Source organism: Bombina bombina, chromosome 4 (genome assembly GCF_027579735.1).
Source record: "Bombina bombina isolate aBomBom1 chromosome 4, aBomBom1.pri, whole genome shotgun sequence".
Lineage (NCBI taxonomy): Eukaryota > Metazoa > Chordata > Amphibia > Anura > Bombinatoridae > Bombina > Bombina bombina.
In genome coordinates, this window is record NC_069502.1 from 720,981,762 (window position 1) to 720,998,829 (window position 17,068).

The 17,068-nt window shown below is 40.5% G+C and overlaps 1 protein-coding gene across 1 annotated transcript in view; it reads left to right on the forward strand.

Moving 5' to 3' along the window:
- PDE10A (phosphodiesterase 10A) overlaps window positions 1-17,068 on the forward strand; it is a 768,738-nt gene that overhangs the window by 684,476 nt on the left and 67,194 nt on the right. The window contains exons 19-20 of the mRNA XM_053710922.1: window positions 1,923-2,034; window positions 2,847-2,927. Coding sequence (XP_053566897.1) covers window positions 1,923-2,034; window positions 2,847-2,927 — 193 coding nt within the window. The remainder of the gene's footprint in view (window positions 1-1,922; window positions 2,035-2,846; window positions 2,928-17,068) is intronic.

Here is a 17,068-nt window from a genome sequence, read left to right on the forward strand (position 1 = left end):
GAGGAGCCAGGTGGTTGGTATATGACTGCAACACGTATAGAGAGGGGAGAGAATAAGTGAATCATATGGGTTTTGAATCAAGAAAATGTGAGGGAAGAGATGGGATGTAATTGAATAAAGTAGTTTGTTATAGAGACAAGAGGTAGCGAAAATGAATATAAAGATATTGAGCATTTTTACAAAAGTGGGAACCAATTAAACACATAAGACACAGTATTACAGCAGCACTTGCATAAGGAAAGAAAGAGATAGTTAAACACAATATTACAAGAGTACTTGCCTTATGTCTTGCCCCTTGTCCAACCCTTGATCAATTCTTGTATAATTCTTATCTTAGTGCCTCACTTATAAAATGTTCACTCTAGAAATGTGAACATATGCTAATGTAACAAGACATACTGACTAGGCAATGCATCCCCAGTGCAATGCACATCCCAAGCTAGTGTTAAATATATAGACAGGGCAGTCAGATGGGTCCACTAAATTACTTAACTGCTAAGTCAAAAGTCAATTTAAAAGGCCAATTAAAAGGTAGATTCTGGTCAGGTCAGAGTGAGAATGAGATAAGTTAAGATAAACAAGATAGTAACATTTTGAGGAGGTGGGAGCTATGGCATATCACAGCTATAAATGTAAGAATAATAGCAGGTATTGATAAGGATTGGACATCACATGGCAAACATTAGAAGTAAGACATTAGGATAACATTACAATAAATGCAGGACTAAATTAAAACCTAAAAGAATTTGCTCAATATACATATACACATACCAAAAGAGAGTTACTGGAGAGGAAAGAGCACTAGAATGCTGTGAATAGGTTGCAGATGAGCAGGGATACTATGCACGTACCAAAAGAGTTATAGAAGAGGAAAGAGCACTAGAATGCTGTGAATAGGTTGCAGATGAGCAGGGATACTATTCATGTACCAAAAGAGTTACAGGAGAGGAGAGAGCACTAGAATGCAGTGAATAGGTTACAGATGAGCAGGGATACTATTTACGTACCAAAAGAGAGTTACAGGAGAGAGCACTAGAATGCAGTGAATAGGTTGCAGATGAGCAGGGATACTATTCATGTACCAAAAGAGAGTTACAGGAGAGGAGAGAGCACTAGAATGCAGTGAATAGGTTGCAGATGAGCAGGGATACTATTCATGTCCCATATGAGAGTTAAACGAGAGGAGAGAGCACTAGAATACAGTGAATAAGTTGCAGATGAGCAGGGATACTATTCACATACCTGAAAGCAGAAGAGAGAGAATATGATTAGCTTGATGTAGTGTGCATTTCTTCAGCAGATGTCAATAGGCAGAATAAGCAGCATTTGGGGAATCCCAGATAAGTATCCGAGAATTTTTAGTATTTTTGCTATCACTCAGTTTAAACAGAAATAGAGCTTTTGATTTTTGGATTTAACTATTAACTATATATAATTTTTAAAGTACACAACCCAAGGTATTGATCTGGACCCATTTTTGTTTATTTGATGCACCTACTTGACTGCCAGATACAATCATATAATAAGTTAATAAGTTAGCTTGTAAGGTTCATTTTTGATGCAGAGTAGAGATTACAGTCCCACCTGACACCTCTCACTCCCTGATCCCTCCCAAACAGCTATAAGTCTTTTTGGGTTAAGAGGTTAAAATTAATATAAATAAATGCAGAATAACTTTCTAAGAATTAATTATGTCCCTTTCTGAAAGGAACAGTACATTTTAGGATTTGGATGGAGCTTTCAATCAAAAATGAGCATATACATTTTACAAGTCTTTCTATATATTCATATTAATACGGTCATATTGATACAGATGTAGGATTAGATGCATTTCTGTAAAGCTAACCATGGGGATATTTGCTGTTAATTAATGTAATTTTCTGCCTCTAATCTCTTTATTTATTTTTTTTATTTTAATTAAGAGATCGTGTAATTGCCTTGATGATGACAGCTTGTGATCTTTGCTCAGTGACTAAGTTATGGCCAGTTACTAGGATGATAGCTGATGATATTTACGCAGAATTTTGGTCAGAGGTAAGCATGATCATTATGAATATGATCCATATAATATCCTTGTAAGATAGAAAACAATTATTGTAAAGAGTAAAAATTTAAAAAAACAATGTCACATTATTATATTTTATTCAGCCTCTGAATGGCTGATCTGCCCAAATAAATGTGTGGATCCACATCAGTGGTACATTAAAGTATAGCAAAAAACATATATATATATATATATATATATATATATATATATATATATATATATATATATATATATATATATATCAAAAGTGTATATATATATATATATAAACAAGAATAAGAAGCGCACTCCAAGGGAAACTTTCAACTCCAATGTCACTTTATTTAGTGATCGAACCATATGAAGTCCGTCCTCAGACCAAAAAGTGTACACTTTTTGGTCTGAGGACGGACTTCATAAGATCTGAAAACGTTCACTAAATAAAGTGACATTGGAGTTGAAAGTTTCCCTTGGAGTGCGCTTGTTATTCTTGTTTACCTATTTGTTTGCTGCACCCAGGGCATTGATCATATCGGATGTTAGGAGTGCATCTCTTTTCAGTCTATATATATATTATATATATATATATATATATATATATATATATATATATATATATATATATACAGTGTATATATATATATATATATATATATATATGTGTGTGTGTGTGTTTACTTTGTATCTCTTTTTTCTTTTAAGTTTATTTGAACACTAATATATTTGCTGATTAGAATATAAATTATTTTGAGTTCCCTAAACCTTAAAACTCTAAATTAGTAAGTTTTGGTTTGACTAAATAGTTTATGTATCTTTTAAGGGTGATGAAATGAAAAGGATAGGAATTTCACCAATACCAATGATGGACAGAGATAAAAAAGATGAGATTCCTCAGGGCCAGGTATGTTTACACCTAATTATACTATTGATTTTAACGACCATGGTAGACTAGGACACATTTGCAATAAGGCCTGGAATCCTAGGACATCAGCTCTTTTAGAATATTATCTTTCCAAATACAACGCCTTATAGGAGGCTAAATACTCCTAGGTGTACATTGTTAACTTGAAAGACTGAAACTTTCAAATTAGTTCTTTCAACACAAGGTGGCATCACATTTTAGTCTTTTTTCTTCTTAAACAGGAAGAGTCCACAGCTGCATTCATTACTTTTGGGAATTCAGAACCTGACCACCAAGAGGAGGCAAAGACACCCCAGCCAAAGGCTTTAAACACCTCCCCAACTCCCTCATCCCCCAGTCATTCTTTGCCTTTCATCACAGGAGGTTGGCAGAGAAGTGTCAGAAGTTTGAAGCTAGTCTCTTATGGAGGTTAGTACTCTTCGAAATGGGACTGGAGTTTTAAGTAATCCTGTCAGCCTCTCAGTGAGAGCATGGATGAAGGTTAGAGTCCGGAGATGCAGGACTAGTCTTTCTGCGAACCATCCCGCTTCATATTAACAGCTCCTTGTAATCAGCGTTGACGAGTTTCGCGGCCTGCCTTTATTCACTCAAGTCTGTCAGAAGCGAGGCTACTATCTGTCACACTTGAAGGACCGAGTTCCTGTTCCACAGCGCAGATTCCAGTAAGATCATTACATTTTATTTCGATATGTGAATGTAAGGTTGATGAAAGAAGGTAGGGTCCCAGTGGGACTCCTTTTATCTTAAAAAGGAATCATGGGTTAATATCTCCTGAGGGGGGCTATTGAACAGGGGGGACTTGAATCATCTTTATTTGGTTCTATCTGCTAATGTGTAGTAATACTTAGGCTCATGGCTTTCGGAACATAACGGCCTTATCAGTTGGCGCAATCTATTTAGATTTACACACTCTTTTTGTGACTTTCATGGTGTACCTCGTGACCGGGTGCGGTTACGTTGTTTTCCACTTCCGTGTTCTGACTGTGGGGTGACAGAAAGTGTCTGCTCGTTAGTTGTCTGGTTGACAGAAGGTGGTGAGTGCCTCAGCCATTGGGGGTGTAAAAAGGGTGCCGGTTAATGTTTGTCATTTTTGGAATCCCAAAGTTATGGAGGATTCTGATATTTTTAGACACGGATATCTCCAGTTCGGAGAATGCGTCTTGTTATGAATATGAAATGGCCCGGGTTATCCATGGAAAAGCAGGCAGGTGACAGCAAATATAGTATTCATTTATTAAGGAGGTAAAAAAGGCAACGTTTCGGGATTAGTCTCCCTTATTCATGCCATACCTGATACAAACCAACAATAACTTATATACATGTATACCACTAGGTGGCACTCAAGTGCAATTAACTCTTTCTTATCTAACACATTAACTTACTCATTAGTTTAACTTGCATTTATACATTTCCTATTATATATACATAGCAGCAGAGTAACCATAATTAATTAAATTACTAATTTCTTAGCCAACATTCACTTTATCATAGAATAACAACAATAGATTGTAATTTTCATCTCAACAGTATTAATCATAAAAATACTGTGAGGTCCCAGTCCTTATTTAACCCCTTGGGTTCTAGACTCTCCAATTCATATATCCAGTATGCTTCTTTTTGTTTTAACAGAATTTCTCTATCCCCTCCTCTACGTGGAATGTCTACTTTATCACTTATTTGAAATTTCAATTGACTTATAGAATGGTTAGCTTTTATAAAATGGGCGGCTAGAGGGGCTTTTACATTACCGGTCCTAATATTGCTCTTATGTTCAATTATTCTTTCCTTAGCGGACCTGGTGGACTCCCCTATGTAGACCCCCCCACATGGACATTTAATCATGTATATTATGAAGGTAGTCAAGCATGTAAAATAACCTTTTATGTTATATTTTTTGCCAGTATGAGGGTGATAGAAAATTGACCCTTTACTCATGTTGCTACAACATGAACACCCTAAACAGGGATAGCAACCAGTATTTTTTGTAGTAATATAACTAGGTCTGTTTTTAGTGCTAGGACCAATGTCGGCTCTAACCAATTTATTTTGGATGTTACCACTCCTTTTAAAGGCAGACATAGGGGGGCTCTGAAATTCTATTACAGATGGATTACAGTCAGACAAAATATTCCAGTGCTTCCTAATGATGCGCTGTATTTCATTACTCTGTGCATTATATTCTGTTATAAAAATAAGTCTATCCTTCTGGTTATCTTCCTTCTTTGCTCTATCCTTTGGATGCAATAAATTTAGTCTTGGAATTGATTTTACAGTTTCAATTTCTTTCGTTATAAGACTTTTAGGATAACCCCTTTCCAGGAATCTCTCTCCCATCTCTGTCAGTCTTTTATTCAGTATTTTCTCATCTGAGACAATTTTGCGCACTCGCAACATTTGACTGTGGGGTAGAGATTTCAGGAGTGAAGGCGGATAAGCACTTTCAAAGCGCAAAAGACTGTTTCGGTCAGTTTTTTTCTTAAATAGATCAGTTTTGAATTGGTTGTCTGATTTAATTACTCTCACGTCCAGGAAGTCAATAACCTCCTTACTCCAAGTCAATTTCAATTTTATATACCTTGATGATGAATTTAAATCATTCACAAACCTTTCAAGGCTTCCAACGTCGCCCCACAAGATGCCGAAAATATCGTCAATATACCGCCACCAGGTGGCGCCATATTGAACAAATAATTTGTTATCCATGCCCATCAGTTATGTTCCAATTGCTGTTCTAGAGTACTCTCTTCTCCCGAATCAGGGAACTTAGAGTGCGTTTAGCCATCTGCCACCGAGGATTTCATGTCCTGTGAGGTGCGTGCCCCAGAACCTTCCTTTGCTACGCAAGCAGGTGTCCCTATGGCCTTTTTCTCCTTCTCCGTAAGGTGGCTTGTTTCCTCCAGAGGTTATGGCACGGTTCCGTATGGCCATATCTATGACGCTGGCTCATTTATATCTCCCAAGTGAAATATTTTTAAGGTACTGTCCGTGTTCTGTCAACCAGGGCTGTCGGGTGTGGGATCGCCTGATTCAGGTCGGCCTTCTGGGAATGTGTTGGCCTCTGAGGCTTCAGGGGCCCCAACCTCAGGGCAGGGGTTGCCTATCAATCCGGTGGGGGGTGATTTTGCCTTCCATTACAGTAGTAAAAAGGACCCCAGAGTCCTAAGGAGGTGCGCTGGTGCAGGCTGAAATGGAGAAACGGAGAAAACATGCCACACTCCTGGCAATGAAGGTGGTAGTCAGATAATTCCTAATAGGGGAACAGAAAGAGGCGCCAACATAGGGTAATATTGACGATACAAGCCAATACAGAACACAATGTGTCATGGTATCCCTTCAGGGTGGCTACTCACAAGCTTGGTGGCACAACCGGAGTGCCTGACAGAGCGGTACGGGATCAACAGTCGCCCGTAGGACTCACACAGGATGTCGGAGTTCCGTCCGTCAGTTAGCGTGATGGGTCACACCAATCGCAGAGTCAAATCCCCAAAGGATAATGTGAGACGCCACAGTGGAGGTCGAATTCAAATGACCAGAGGGCTAACATCCAATCATTGAGGAATAAAAAGTTTAAACAAGTAGAGTAAAATGTGAGTGTGTAAACTTTATTGTATACAACACTTGCACAGCAACGCGTTTCTCAGCAACACATATGCCATTTCACCACCCTGATACATTGTGTTCTGTATTGGCTTGTATCGTCAATATTACCCTATGTTGGTGCCTTTTTCTGTTCCCCTTTTAGGAATTTTCTGACTGCCTTCCATTATAGGCTGGCACGTCTTTGTGTCCTACTAAGACATGTTTTGGCAGTGCTGGAGAATTCTAGTCCTAGTCGGCCGAAGGATCCTCGGCCTTAGATGCCGGATGGCAAGCTCGGTTAGACGTTTGGGGATGAAGCTAATCTCCTTGACGTCTCCGTTTATTTACTTCTTTTAGTTATCGGTTCCAGTTCTGTGCTTGGGTGAATGGGGCCTCTGATCGGCTGTTCCTGTTGGCGTATCAATTCTCCTTGGGCGTTCACCTTATTTTTGATCCGGATAGGATGTATTTGATTTGTTTTAATAAGCTCATGTCTGATATCCCATTTTGGGAACGTTCTTTCTCTGGAACTGATACTTGTGATTTTGTTGTCGCATGGGCACTTCCGCGGAAGTTGCGCACTTTTGATTAAGAAAGAAGTTATGTTTCTAGTTCATATTATTTTGGACTTTAGACAGTTCTGGAGTGTTCTTGTACCAGGCAGGTACTGGTCGGACGCTTTCTGCTGTTCCTTGGGTTCATGTCACCCTTGTGATGCTGATTATCCTGTCGGATTCTGTATGTCACTTTGGCCTATTGATATGGACTCCGGGCTCAGATCCTACTACCAAGTATGGAGGCCTAGTGCATAGATCCAACACTTCTGGCAGGAAGGTTGTGAGCTCCGATTTTAGTTGGTCTATTTCTCCCAATCTGTTTGGGATATGTGACCGACTTTTTAAGACGACATTGTGGTTTCTAAAGGTCCCTGTGGCCTCGAACCCGTAGTTTCACATTCCTTTAGGGTTTGGAGATGTGTATGACCTTGAGAGGTCTAGTATTCCAGGTGGTGGATGATTTACGTTTTCACCTTCGGTATCTTCCGGTTGTTGACTCTGGTAGCCCAGTCACATTCCTTTTGGCGGTGACTGAGTCTCCTTTTCTTCCCGTCTTGGACTGGGTCATCTGTGTCTGGTAGTGCGGGCTTGTCCTTCCTTTTCTCACCGTCTCGTGTGCTCTAGTGCTTGGAGTGCAGGTGGGATGGTTCACCCCGTCCTTTCTGCCAGGGGAAGGCAAGGCTGTCATAGTTATTCCTGTTACAGGTTTTTCGGGAGTCCGATCCTGGGAAGATATCTGGAGACTGTCATCTTCTTAATCTAGGAGCTGCCCCTTGTCCTACCATGGTCTTTAGACTCTCGGGTGCTTCGACCTTATGGAGATCTAGCCTTTGGGCTTGCAAGTAGGAGGTCAGGGGTCAGATACAGACCTTCACATTTCTGAGGTCAAGAAAATTACCATTTATATACACCAGTGTGTAGATCAGGTGGTTAAGCCTGTCTACAAAGGATTACCTTATGATCTGATGTGGTTGCCGTTTTCTTAGACCAGTCAGGAGTATTTTAGACTCTTGGGTTTGAGGCTGTTTCGGGTACTCTACGCCTGGGGTCTTTAGATGGTGGAATGCTCGGTCTTGGGTGCGCCCCTAACCATAGGAGACTGCTTATGGGTTCCTCAAGCGGTTAGATCTTGCGATTGGTCCTGTTCTCGAGGACTCTGGCTTAGGACCATGTCTCTTGCCTGGAACGGGCATAGGCAGTTCAGTTTAACCTTAGGGTTTGGATCTCCTACGTGTCCCTTGAGGGGACGTGGTGCTTTGACTCTCATGGGAGATTAATAGCTGCTTGAGGCTTAAGTTTGAGGTCTCTTCACAGGTCCCTACTTGTCTTCAGGGGCATCTAATGCTTCCTGGTAGACTTCCAGTTTTTGTATCAACTGGGCTGGCGATTTGGGTCGAAGGGACTCGCAACTATTGGTATGCTGGTTACCTATTCTTTCTTCCTCTTCTCCACACCTAGGGTGGGGGATGGGTGCTTGCGTTGCTCTCCTCGACTTGGAGGTACCTCAGTATCCGTGAAGGCCTGTGGGTCCTTGGGTTCTCGCATCAGAGGGTCTTCTCCCTTTCTTGCGTACTCAGGATCATGGGCTGGATTCTGGTATTAGGATGTTGTGGATCAGAATACTTCCTTCCCCTTGGGAGTGTTCCTTCTTTATGGATGGCAGCAGTGTAGGGGTTCTGGGCCCTGAGCACGAAGTTCCTGTCATGACTCATGGTAGCATGCCAGTTTTTAAGTAGCGGTCAGAGCTCTACTCTGGGGTTTTAATTCCTCGTAGATCTATCCTTTTTCTCCCATAGGTTGGGGCGGAGTTTTGATACTTACTGTCTTAGGTCTTTAACTAGCCTTTGGGCTGGGACCTTTATCTTGGAGTGAAGGTCAGGGATCGGTTTGCTCTATGCAGTATTGACCATGTACTTTTATGGAGTCTGTTCTCCCCTTTGGTGAGGGGGCTCTTGATGGCCAGCTCTCTACTTGTGGCGTCTGCTGTTGGGATCGGACGCTCCTTGGAGTACAACTTTTTTTGGATGGGAGCTGCTGTCGAGTGTTTTCGGCACTTCTCGGTGGGATGAGGTCCCACGATGGCTTTGGGTCAGCTTTGCTACCTGGACTTTGGTCATCGTGAGTTCTTGTGTTTAGGTGGCTCTGTGTTCTCACGGAAGAACTCTTTTTTTTTTTTTTTGGCTGCTAGTCAAATTATCCTGTCGGTTTGTCTAACTTGTCTATCCGGATGGTTCGACTGGTCTATGAGGCGATGGGAATCTCGCATTATTTTGGAGCACCATATGTGGTATGGTGCTGTGTCAGAAATATGAGGGTGTCCCTCTGGTCGTCATAGTGACGTTTTTTTCCTGAGTATGGCCTTATCTTTCTGGTCCTTGTCCTCTTAGGAATTTGTCCTCCTGGGCAGTGGTCTTGTGGCAAACTTAGGTTTGTTCGAAGTTTTGATTTAGAGCCCTTGTTGGGTGGTCCTTTGGATCTCTAAGAGGGTTCTCAATTCTCCCTTTCAGGGGTTGATATAGGTTCTGTTCCTTTAGGTCGGGGGTACTTTCGTGAGAGTTGAGAGCCGCAGGGCTGGCTCCTCGGAGGCCTTTGTGCTTAACAGACTCTGGGTCTGAGTGGTCTCTAGCAAGGCTTTGCAGGTTGTGTAACTGATGAGCAGTTACCTGGGCTTTCAGTTTTTTTCCCCTTGACGTTTTTAGTTTTTGTAGGGTTTCTGTAATTTCACGCTGTGATGCCTTTCGAAGGGGGCACCTTTTTGTACCCGCCCTTTGTTTGCATTCAGTGTCCTCTATAGCTTGGGTATTGTTTTTCCAAAAGTAATGAATGCAGCTGTGGACTCTTCCCGTTTTAAGAAGAAAATATATGCTTATCTGATCATTTTCGTTTCTTCTGACGGGAAGAGTCCACAGCTCCCACCCGCACTTTGTCTAGGAGACGGCAGTAAATGTTTGTTCTTCTGGCACCTTTTCCACCCTGATATTTCTCCTACTGTTCCTTTGTTCCCTTGGCAGAATGACTGGGGAATGAGGAAAGTGGAGGAGGTGTTTGAAGCCTTTGGCTGGGGTGTGTCTGCCTCCTCCTGTTGGCCAGGTTCTGAGTTCCCAAAAGTAATGAATGCAGCTGTGGACTTTTCCCATCAGAAGAAAAGAAAATTATCAGGTTAGCATAATTTATGCTTTTTAAAACCTTTATTAGAACTGAAGAAAAAAAAGTTGGCATATAATAGAGACTTTGATCATATTTATAATGTGCTTATTTTTCTGTCCAGCCATAAGAATAATACCCTAAGCAATTAAAGGGATACTTGAACAATTTTTTTCTTTCGTGATTCAGATAGGAGTAAATTAGAAGGTTGCTTAAAATTGCATGCTCTATTTTCAATTTTTCTTCTTTCTCTTGGTATCTTTATTTGAAAATCAGGAATGTAAGCAAAAGGGCCAGCCCATTTTTGGTTCAACACCCTGGATAGCCCTTGCTGATTGGTTCCTACATTTAACCACCAATCAGCAAGCACTACCTAGGTGCTGAACCAAAGATAAAGATACCATGAGAGATAAAAAGAATTGTCAATGGGAGTAAATAAGAAAGTTTTTTAAAATTGAATAATGAAAGAAAAAAATTGTGTTCAGTATCCCTTTAATTATTGGGAGCTTCGGTCAGTTAATTGGCCGCTATTGTGAACCAGAAATCCGTAAAATGTTTTTCTTTCCTAAGACATGGAGAGTCCACAACGTCATTCCAATTGCTAGTGGGATATTCACTCCTGGCCAGCAGAAGGAGGCAATGAGCACCACAGCAAAGCTGTTAAATGTCACTTCCCATACCCATAACCCCCAGTCATTCTCTTTGCCTCTGTCAATGGAGGAGGTGAAGTTCGGTGTCTGAAGATATTGATTCCTTTTTTTGGTTACTTTTCCCTGGAAGCAAGGATTAGGTTTAGCTGTGTCCACGTCAATCTCTTGAGTAGAGTACGAGTAGTGGTGGCTTTTAAGCAGTTAGAAAGTAATGAGGTGGTCCTTGCTCAGGTTTCTAACATATTTGCTGCCCTAGTCATAGAAACCAGAGTTGGTTGCTCTGTCCTTTCTTTTTCCACAGGTCTCTGTGAGGAGTATGTGTCCTTTCACGCCTGGTGAGCTGTCTTCCTGCCGGACAGCTAGATTGCAGGTAAGTGCTTTTTTTTTTGCTTCTAGGTGTTGGAGACTTGCACTTGAAGAGGATTTAGCTTCAATTTTTATGTGGGACATATAAATCCTTTATATAGGATTTTCTTAGGCAGGGCCAAGGCACTTTATTATAGGACATGGAGACTATGGGGGTTAATCTTTTCTTTGTGTGTGGAACGGATAACCATTTATTGCTTATTGCTTATTTGTGGCTCATATACATAGTGTGAAGACGTTTATTTAAATATAGTCAAGTGTTGTGGGGAAACAATTACTAATACCGGGTTTGCAAATATGACAGCCTTCAGAAATGTGCACTTTTATTTTTGCTGCACGGTTTCTTGTCGGCTGGTCATGTGATTTCCACTCTCAGCCTTCAAAGCAGAGCAGCGTCCTTTATGTTCCGACATCTCCTGTGATCACTTGATCGGCAGGAGAGTCCTTTAACATTTGCCAGTATCGAATTTATTCTGCAGGTCAGGTAGGGCACCTCAGCATGTCTGAGGTGTAGAGGTACCTAGTTTGTTTTTTTGTTTCAGGCAATCCTGTTAACTTGCGTTAATCGCTCAGGCAAAGACTCCTTAAACTGACACTGTGCTACTTGTTTAGCTTGAACACTTGAATCTAAGGATAAATTGTTTTTTTTCTGAGCCTTATGTCTCTCAGGATAATGCTGTTCAGGCAATGCCACAGCTTTCTCCTCAAATGTCCCAAGCCTCACTGGCGTCACATACAGTGCCCTGCAGTTCCTCTCAGCCTCCTGGAGGAGTTTATTTGCCATCAGATTTTGCTGCTCAAATATCCTCTGCGGTATCAGTGGCTTTTATCTGCTTTTCCCATAATGGGGAAGCGCAAGAGGAAATCTAAAAAAAATTTTAGAGTGTAAGCTGTCGCAGGTTGCCCTTCCTCTTAAATCTGATGAGGAGGATACCTCAGTAACCTCTGAGAGTGAAATCTCAGATTCGGACAGTATAATTCCTTTGCCTGATGCTGAAGAAGTAAACTTCAGATTTAAGCTTGAAGACCTTTGTTTACTGTTAAAGGAGGTACTGGCTACTTTCGACGACTACGACCCTTCTGTCGCTGTCAACCCTAAGAAATCTAGTAAGCTTTACAAATACTATGATGTTTCTTCCTCTGTGGAAGTGTTTCTTGTTCCAGACCATGTGACGGAGATTATTACACAGGAATGGGAAAAGCCAGGGATACCTTTCTCCCCGTCTTCCATCTTTAAAAAGATGTTTCCTGTTGCTGACTCTATTAAAGATTCATGGTTCACATTGCCTAAAGTAGAAGGGGCTATTTCTACTCTGGCTAAGAGAACTTCGATCCCTATTGAGGATAGCTGTTATTTTAAGGACCCCATGGAAAATAAAGCTGGAGGCTTATTTGAAGAAGATGTATGTTCATCAGGGTCTTCAATGGCAACCTGCAGTTTGTATTGCCACATTAGCAAGTGCGGCATCTTATTGGTGCAATGCCTTGTCTGAATTAATTTTAGAAGAAACTCAGTTTGAGGATATCCAAAATAGTATTAAGGCTCTCAAATTAGCTAATTATTTTATCTCTGATGCTAACATGCAGATCATTAGACTGGGAGCCAAGAGGACTGGCTTCACTGTTCTAGCCCATAGGGCCCTGTGGCTTAAATCTTGGTCAGCTGATGTTACCTCCAAGTCTAAGCTCCTGGCTCTTCCTTACAAGGGTAAGACCTTTTTTGGGCCTGGACTGGATGAAATAATTTCTGATATTACGAGTGGAAAAGGGTCTTTCTTTCATGTAAGTGGCAAGAGTCCATGAGCTAGTGACCTATGGGATATACATTCCTACCTGGAGGGGGCAAAGTTTCCCAAACCTCAAAATAACTATAAATACACCTCCCACCTCACTCATACTTCAGTTTTACAAACTTTGCCTTCGTTGGAAGCTGGTGATGCAAGACGTGCTTGATTTCTTCTGTGAATGGTGCTTCTAAGCATTTTGAAGCCCAGTTCCTCTCAAAGTACAATGTTTGTCTGAGGGATGTGATGGGAGTATCTGCCTAATGATGCCATGTTTTCACCTATGGGAAATCTATTCTAAGGCTCTCTGTAAATTCGGTCATGGGGATTCATCTGCCACCTCCCTTTACAGATCTACCATTACCTCTGCTGATATGTTTCAGTATTGGTTTGGCTGTCTGCTATATGTGGATGGGTGTCTTCAGGTAAGTATATATGTGTGTACGTTTGTATATATATATATATATATATGTGTATATGTGTATATATATATATATATATATATATATTAAGACACACTCAACTATGTTTGGCACTTTAGATTTTTAAAGTTTTAAATATATATTGCATATGTTTGCTATGAGTCGGGTTACTCCTGAAGTTTTTCCAATTCCAGATGCTATCTCTAATATGATTACTAATTAATGGTCTAAGCCTGGTGGTACTTTTAGTCCTTCTTCTAGGTTTAAAAAATTGTATCCTTTACCTGTGTCTAATTTAAAGCTTTGGGAGAAAGTCCCTAAAATTGATGGTGCTATTTCTACTCTTGCCAAGCGTACTACTATTCCTATGGAAGATAGTGCTTCTTTTAAAGATCCCTTAGATAGGAAGATTGAATCTTATCTTAGGAAGGCATATTTACATACTGGCTATATTCTTAGACCTGCTATTTCTATAGCTGATGTTGCTGCTGCTTCAATGTTTTGGTTGGACAATTTAGCAGAGCAGCTATTGGATCCTGATTTGTCTAACATTGTTGTTTTACTTCAACATGCTAATCATTTCATTTATGATGCTATATTTGATAATATTACGATTGATATTAAATCAATGTCTTTAGCTATTCTATCTAGAAGAGCTTTATGGCTTAAATCATGGAATGTCTAAATCTAGATTACTATCAGTATCTTTTCAAGGTAATAATTTATTTGATTCTATTATCTCCACTATCACTGAGGGTAAGGGAGTTTTTCTGCCCCAAGATAAGAAATCTAAGGGTAAATTTAAAGCTCCCAATCGTTTTTTGTTCTTTTCGTCAGACTAAAGAACAGAAAACCACTCCTTCCCCTAAGGCCTCTGGTTCCAATTGGAGACCTTCAACGAATTGGAATAAATCCAAGACTTATAAGAAACCAAATACAGCCCCTAAGACTGAATGAAGGTACGCCCCTCAATCCAGTTCAACTGATGGGGGACAGATTGGAATTATTTCAAGACATTTGGGCAGATTCTGTCCAAAGTCAGTGGATTCAGGATATTGTTTCTCAGGGGTATCGAATAGGTTTTCAGAATTCGACCTCCCATGGGAAGATTTTTTTCTTTTCTTTCCCATGTTCCAACAAACCCTGTGAAGGCTCAAGCTTTTCTGAAGAGTGTTTCAGACCTAGAGCTTTCAGGGGTAATTGCTCCAGTTCCTCTACAGGAACAGGGTTTGGGTTTTTATTCATATCTGTTCATTGTCCTAAAGAAGGAAGATTAATTCAGACCAATTCTGGATCTGAAAACTTTAAATTGTTTTGTAAGAGTCCCAACTTTCAAGATGGTGACTATAAGGACTATTCTGCCTTTTGTTCAGCGAGGTCATTTCATGTCCACAATAGACTTACAGGACGCGTATCTTCACATTCCGATTCATCTAGACCACTATCGATTTCTGAGATTCTCTTTTCTAGACCAGCATTACCAATTTGTCACTCTTCTGTTTGGCCTAGCGACAGCTCTGAGAATATTTTTAATGGTTCTCGATGCCCTTCTATCTGTAATTAGAGAGCTGGGTTTTGTGGTGTTTCCTTATTTGGACGATATCTTAGTACTAGCTCAATCTTTTCATTTAGCAGAATCTCACATGAAGCAACTTGTGTCGTTTCTTCAAAAACATGGTTGGAGGATCAATTTACAAAATAGGTTTTTTGATTCCTCAGACAAAGGTCACCTTTTTAGGTTTCCTGATAGATTCAGTGTTCAGGACTCTTTCTTTGACAGAAAAGAGACGAATGAAGTTAGTGTTAGCTTGTCTAAACCTTCAGTCTCTATCATTCCCTTCAGTGGCTAAGTGCATGGAAGTTTTAGGTCTCATTATTGCAACATCGCACGCAATCCCCTTTGCTCGTTTTCATATGAGACCTCTTCAGCTTTGCATGTTGCACCAATGGTGCAGGGATTTATACTCAGATATCACAGTTGATATACTTAAGTCCCAACATTCAACAATCTCTGTCTTGGTGGTTAGACCATCACCTTCTTGTTCAAGGGGCCTCTTTTGTTCGTCCTACCTGGACTGTGATCACAACAGATGCAAGTCTTACAGGTTGGGGAGTTGTCTGGGGGTCTCTGATAGCATAAGGGGTTTGAGGACCTCAGGAAACGAGGTTACCAAGCAATATTTTAGAACTCCATGCTATTTTCAGAGATCTTCAGGCTTGGCCTCTATTGAAGAGAGAAATTTGTATTCAATTCCAGACAGACAATATCACTACAGTGGCATATGTCAATCATCAAGGGGGGACTTGCAGTCCTTCAGCAATGAAAGAAGTATCTTGTCAAATTTCTGTGATTCATATCCCAGGAGTAGACAATTGGGAAGCGAATTATCTCAGTCGACAGACTTTACATCCGGGAGACTGGTCTCTTCATCCAGATTTATTTTTTTAATTAATACAGATGTGGGGTCCCCCAGAAATAGATCTGATGGCCTTGCATCTGAACAAGAAGCTTCCAAGATACCTTTCCAGGTCCAAGGATCCTCAGACGGAGATGGTAGATGCTCTAGCAGTTCCTTGGTCTTACCATCCTGCTTACATTTTTCTGCCTCTGGTTCTTCCAAAGGTGATCTCCAAGATCATAATGGAACAATCTTATGTGTTTCTGATAGCATAAGCATAGCCTCTCTGGTTTTGGTATGCGGACCTTGTCAGGATGTCCAGTTGCCAACCTTGGCCACTTCCTTTAAGGCCAGATCTTCTGTCTCAAGGGACGTTTTTCCATCAGGATCTCTAAATTTGATGGCATGGAAATTGAACGCTTAGTGCTTAGTCATAGAGGGTTTTCTGACTCAGTGATTAGCACTATGATACAGACTCATAAGTCTGTTCCCAGGAAAATTTATCATCGGGTTTGGAAAACCTATATTTCATGGTGTTCCACTCATAATCATTCTTGGCATTCTTTCCGAATTCCTAGGGTTTTACAGTTTCTTCAGGATGGTTTGGATAGGGGTTTGAATGCAAATACTTTGAAAGGACAAATTTCTGCTCTTTTTGCTTTATTTCATAGAAAGATTGCTAAACTTCCTGATATTCACTGTTTTGTTCAGGCTTTGATTCGAATTAAACCGGTTATTAAATCTATTTCTCCTCCTTGGAGTCTCAATTTGGTTTTGAACATTTTGCATGCTCCTCCTTTTGAGCCTATGCATTTTTTGGATTTTATACTACTTTCTTGGAAAGTGTTATTTGTTTTGGCCATCTCTGCTGCTAGAAGAGTTTCCGAATTGTCTACTCTCTCTTGTGAGTCTCCTTATCTGATTTTCCATCAAGATAAAGCTGTTTTGCTGACTTCATTTAAATGTTTGTCTAAAGTTGGGAATTTAAATGAAGTCAGCAAAACAGGGAAATTGCTGTTCCTCCTTTATGTCCTAATCCTAAGAATGCTCTTGAAAGGTCTTTACATTCTTTGGATGTGGTAAGGGCTTTGAAATATTATGTTGAGGCCACCAAATATTTCAGATAGACTTCTAGTCTATTTGTTATTTTTTCTGGCTCCAAGAAAGGTCAGAAAACCTCTGCCATTTCTTTGGCATCTTGGTTGAAACTTTTGATTCA